Source organism: Diabrotica virgifera, chromosome 7 (assembly GCF_917563875.1).
Source record: "Diabrotica virgifera virgifera chromosome 7, PGI_DIABVI_V3a".
NCBI classification, from domain to species: Eukaryota; Metazoa; Arthropoda; class Insecta; order Coleoptera; family Chrysomelidae; genus Diabrotica; species Diabrotica virgifera.
In genome coordinates this window covers 150284974-150290973 of record NC_065449.1, presented here as the reverse complement: position 1 = coordinate 150290973, position 6000 = coordinate 150284974, and the positions used below count along the sequence as shown (strand labels likewise).

General features: G+C 32.0%; 1 protein-coding gene across 1 annotated transcript in view; it reads right to left on the bottom strand.

Moving 5' to 3' along the window:
- Window positions 1–624: 624 nt before the first annotated feature.
- Window positions 625–6000, bottom strand: part of LOC126888302 (zinc finger protein 235-like) — an 83558-nt gene continuing 78182 nt past the window's right edge. The window contains exon 2 of the mRNA XM_050656434.1: window positions 625–1977. Coding sequence (XP_050512391.1) covers window positions 635–1977 — 1343 coding nt within the window. The 3' untranslated portion in view covers window positions 625–634. The remainder of the gene's footprint in view (window positions 1978–6000) is intronic.

Here is a 6000-nt window from a genome sequence, read left to right as displayed (position 1 = left end):
GATGTTGTCGGTAGGGAAACCATATTGGCTTTTTCCATATTTCAGTACACCCATCTCACACTATGGCCCGAGATTGCCTGGACTATTCCAGGCCATATATTCCATGAAATATTTAACAGTGTAACTATTTATTTGTGCAGATAAAACTTTTGTATCTTATCACAGTCGAATTTTAATTTTGCAAATAAAAACTTTCTAACTTTAATAACAATCGGTTTTTAATTATCACCTTAATTACTGTAATTATGGCTTAATTCATTTGCTAACGATACGATGTCTTGTTTACTTGTCGAAAGCCAAATGAATACTCGATTACCATATGAAATAATAAAACCCCGTTAACGTTGTAGTTCCTTTTTCTATGGTACATAATCAATAGCCTACTATTACATAGAAGTTGTTTTACTTCGATGTCAAAGTTTTTTAATAATAAATAATATTTGTATACATATAATATAATAAATAAATAAAATGCTAGAAATATTTGTCTATGTATGAAATTTAATAAAAAAAATGTTTCATCCGAAAAGCAGATGGGTGCAGGTCGACCTATATTCGGATCCCGTACTACAAGATACATCACTAGATTGTGTATTTTTAACTCATTGTGTTACAAACTGTTTGTGCATATTTGTCATCTAAATTGTTTTTCACCAGAGTGCGTTCTCATATGAACTTTTAAGCTAGAGTTGTGTGTAAACTGTCTTGTGCATATTTCACATTTAAATGGTTTTTCACCAGTGTGTATTCTCATATGTCGTGTTAGGTGTGCACTTCGTGAAAACTGTTTTGTACATATTTCACATCCAAATGGTTTTTCACCAGTATGCACCGCCATATGTCTTTTTAAAGTATTACGTGTTACAAACTGTTTTGGGCATATTTCACATCTAAATTGTTTTTCACCAGAGTGCGTTCTCATATGAACTTTTAAGCTAGAGTTGTGTGTAAACTGTCTTGTGCATATTTCACATTTAAATGGTTTTTCACCAGTGTGTATTCTCATATGTTGTGTTAGGTGTGCACTTCGTGGAAACTGTTTTGTACATATTTCACATCCAAATGGTTTTTCACCAGTATGCAGCGCCATATGTCTTTTTAAAGTATTACGTGTTACAAACTGTTTTGTGCATATTTCACATCCAAATTTTTCACCGAAGTGCGTTCTCATATGAGTTTTTAAGTTACCACTTAATGAAAACTGTTTTGTGCATATTTCACATCCAAATGGTTTTTCTCCAGAATGAAATCTCAAATGTACTTTTAAATCAGAACTCCGCGAAAACTCTTTGGTGCAAATCTCACATTCAAATAGTTTTTCAAAAGTGTGCAATCTCATATGTACTGTTAAGTGAGCATTTTGTATAAACTGTTTTGTGCATATTTTACATCCATATGGTTTTTCACCAGTGTGTCCTCTCATATGCACTTTTAAATGAGCACTTCGTGAAAACTGTTTTGTGCATATTTCACATCTAAATGGTTTTTCACCAGTGTGTGCTCTCATATGAAGTCTTAGGTGTTCACTTCGTGAAAACTGTTTTGTGCATATTTCACATCCAAATGGTTTTTCACCAGTGTGAGATCTCAAATGAACTTTTAAGTGAGCACTTTGTGTAAACTGTTTTGTGCATATTTCACATCCAAATGGTTTTTCACCAGTATGCACCATCATATGTTTTTTTAAGTGTACAGGTTTTGAAAACTGTTTTGTGCATATTTCACATCCAAATGATTTTTTTCCAGTAGCCGAGCAGGTTTCATGTGTGACAGATTTTGCTCTAGTGTGCTGCTGTATCAAATGTCTTCTTAAACTTTTCTTAAATGCATACTTTTTAAAACAAATTTGACAAGCAAAAGATTTTTCAACGGTATTCACTTTCCTATCGTCAGTTGTACATTGGTTCAATTGGTTAGTTATAACCTGATGGTTTAATTCATTGTCTTCATCAGTTAGTCTATCTTCATATTTGAAACCTAAAATCATAGTAATCTGTTAAAATATCATCTAATCGATAAACACAAAAATAGTAATTTGAGAGAAGGTAAAGAGAGATTGTGATTTTTCCAGCATTATCCGATTTTTTGGGAGAAATTAAAATTTTCTAGTTAAGATGTCAGGTAAAAGAAAACAAAAATGAAGGTTCTATGTTTTCTAGAACCAAGCTTCTTCCAACACTTACACTTGGCAAAATCCGCGTGGAAACCTTTACATTATAGCGTTTCTTCTTCTTCTTAGGGTGCCTGTCCGTTCCGAACGTTGGCGATCATTCCGGCTATGATGACTTTGTTGTTAACAGTGAACCAAAGTGACGTGGTTATAATAGCGCTTCACTTATTTAAAATATATATCAATTGTCAATATAAGTCAAATAAAACTAATTAGAAGAATTTTTTGTAATACTAAGGGCCGGTATTTCAACGGCTACTTAAGCTTTTGTTTAGCTAAGCCTGTGTCAAAAGTTAAGGAGAAGCTTAAGCTGGGTGCCGTATTTCCATCATTTCCTTAACTAAACTCGTCAAGTTAACTGGTTTGGTACCTCTGAATACGTCAAAGTGCCAGAACAACCTGTTCTGAGGTAAAAACCACTACTTTTGACATTTAATTTTATCTTGTCACCTGCATCTGTCTTATTTTTACTTCACTTAATTTTGTGTACATGGTACATACATGTGTTGTTAGTACATATATTGTCTATATTTTCTCTGGTTATATGTTTTATTGTTATTTTGTAGAAACTCCGTCTTCGTAATTTTGATTATTGGACATATTCCTAAAAACTTCAAATTGGAATGTAAGTTTACTTTTGTAAAATAAATACTTATACCAAGCATTGTAGAAATAAATAATTTTCTTTTGCCTACACCTTCCAAATGGAGTAAGAATTTTATTTTAATAATCGTTATTAATCCCATAATAACATTATTACGCAAAAGTTGGTCTTCAAAATAACTCTATAATTATTAATTTATAGAAATAATATCAAAAAACAGAAAAAAAAATTTTAAGCAAAGGCTTAAACCAACTCCCGCGCGAACTTAAAATTATTTGGTTTAAACCTATGCTTAAGCCTCAAATTGAAGTGAAAATACAGGCATCTTAGCTTAAGCTCAGGCTTAAAGTAAGCTTTGGCTTAAGTGATGTTGGAAATACCGGTCCTTAGCAACAAAACAGAATACTTTGTATTTTGAAAATGATTTCCAAAATGGAATCAAAAGTCAAAATCAATGTATTTTTAATTAAAATTGTAGTTATTTTCCAAATAAAAATAGTAAATTGAATGTCACAATACAAACCAATCGCTCGTTTGCACAAAATTTACTTCAGCATCACCCATCACAACCCAATTCAAGACAAAGATATGTTAACCATAACGATTACTAGATACTTGTCACTCAAAACTTCAACATGAACCATACGCGCCGAACTCTGGCAATACCTCACCATTTCACTCGAATTATCTAGAACGCCTTCCACAATACTCCAAACTAGTTATGGAAAAATAATTTTTGTTAAATTATAGATTTTAGTTTATTTCTGCTCTTTACATTATTTATAATTATTGATTATCCATTCACAGCACTAAATCTAAAACATGATTATGCCAACGTTATCTACTTGAGCTAAATACTGCTAAATTGTCTCTTTCTATAATATCTTGTCATATTTTAAGTGAGCATTTTGTGAAAACCGTTTTGTAATATTTCATATACAAATAGTTTTTCTTCATTGTGTATTCTCAACTGTATTATTAAATGACGGCTTTCTTAGAAACTGTTTGGTGCAAATTTTACACAAAATTATTATCAGTAGTAATTGCACGAGAGCTGTAAAATTATCGATTTGTTTCCCGAGTGACACTTTGACAGTTTTAATTTCACGACCCGAAGGGGAGTGAAATTTCGTTAAAGTGTCACGAGGGCAACAAATCGATAATAATTTTAGAGGTCGAGTGTAATTCGCTGAGATTATTTCATGAATGAAACTGTTTTTAAATAATTTTAACTAATATTTGCTAAACCTGTTTCTCGTGTTCTGTTTGACAAGTTGTAAAACATGATGTAATATATTGGCCATGTAATTATAAACCCCACTCGCGACGCTCATGTATTGCTAATTATCGCATTATATTTAAGTTAGTTTACAGGTAAAAGAATTAACCAGTTGTGTTTGATATGTAGTCAATTAAAGATTTGTTTTGGGCTCATAAGTGTTTTTGTACCCATTGACAACGAGAATAAAAACGTTTTTGAATTGTTTGTAAGTGAAAACAAAATGTCGAAAGACGGAAAATTAGATTTAACGTTAAATTTGTAATTTAATCCCAGAATTTGTGAATGGAATGTTTTTATTAAAAGGCTAGAACAATATTACATCGTTAGAGAAATTACAGATGTTAATATTAAAAGAGCTATAATTAGCAAAATACATTTTACTGCTATCAGAAAACAAAAAAAAAAATGTTTTTTTGGCAAATAAATATTGTTTTTTGCTTAAATTCAATATTAAAGCAGCCACTCGCCAGCCTCGTGACAATTTGAACATTTAATTTAAGCGAAAAGCAATGATTATTTTTCAAATATACATTTTTTTTCTGTTTTCTGAGAGTAGTCAAATGTATTTTTAAATAAATAAATTACATACATTCTTTTTTTTATGTCAATAAATTTAATCCAAAAAATTTTTTTTGGACACCCTGTATAAATAATTATGTTAATATTTATATTACTGATTAGAGAATTGAATTACCTTTCAAATGAGCTATCACACGACCCCTATTCTCATTTAAAAAATCATCGATGACGTCATCACGCCCAGATGGGTGACGTCACTAGTATGATATATACGCCAAAAAGTCGTAATTTAAAAATAAAAATTAACCTGTTTCGGGATTTTTTTCCAAAATCGTCCATTCTTGAGAAAATGAATTTATTCCAACCTTTACGTGCTCACTGTATAATGTTCCGTTGGTGTATGTTGACGGAAACAATTATTTGAAATAATAAAAATAAGTGTAACAAACGACCAGTAAAATATTTATTTATTTTGGTAACAAAAAAAGGTGTTTGCCTATATCTTGGAAGAGGGTCGATTGTTAGCGAGAGTGCGGGCGTGTCTGCGTTGTTCGCAGGGTGTGAAGAGACTAACTAAGACCACAACACTATTATACCGATGTTATGGCTTTCTACAATATGGCCCGAAGAGGACAATAAATTATTTAGATCTGGCGTTTAAAAACAGAACACATCTGCAGTTTTAAGAAACGTCTCGAATGCATGTCCTTTGTGAGTTGACACATATGGTCTGATATGGTAATTAATTTATGGGGAATTCATTTTGTTAAACTGAACACACCAAAAACCATATGGTTAGGGAGGCATTTCGTATCGTAAAACCGTGTCTTTCTTAGCATCTGGTTTGTATATTAACTGTGACTTTTATATGACCCATATTATTTCGTTTTGAGAAAAATTATTAAAATTAAAATTAGCAAAAATAGTAATTAAAGCGTATCGCTATATACCCCCTCCGAGAGACTAAGACGATAGATAAAACATAATATATACATATGATGAAAATTGAAAATAACAGGAAATAAAACAACGCAATGTTTATACGAGGAGAAAGAAAAATCGCTGAATTCACTGTTAACCGACACTTTCTTGATTACTTCCGGTAAATATTGCCTTCCTCTTAGGTCTGCTGTTTGTTTTGCTGGATACTGTCATTTTTTCTGGTTCGTGATGGGTACTTTCGTGAAGCTCGTACGCTGGCTTCAATCTGTCTATGGAAATTGTTGTTTCTTTTCCATTTACACGGACGACAAAAGTGTTGTCACCTCGTTTGGCTACAGGAAAAGGACCGTGATATGGGTTTTATAAGCTGCTTTTGATTGCATCATGGCAGATGAAAACGTGAGAGGTGGTTTTCATGTCTTTGAAAATGAAGGTGCTTTTGGATCCATGATGCGACAGTTGCGTAGGACGGAGGTTTTCGAA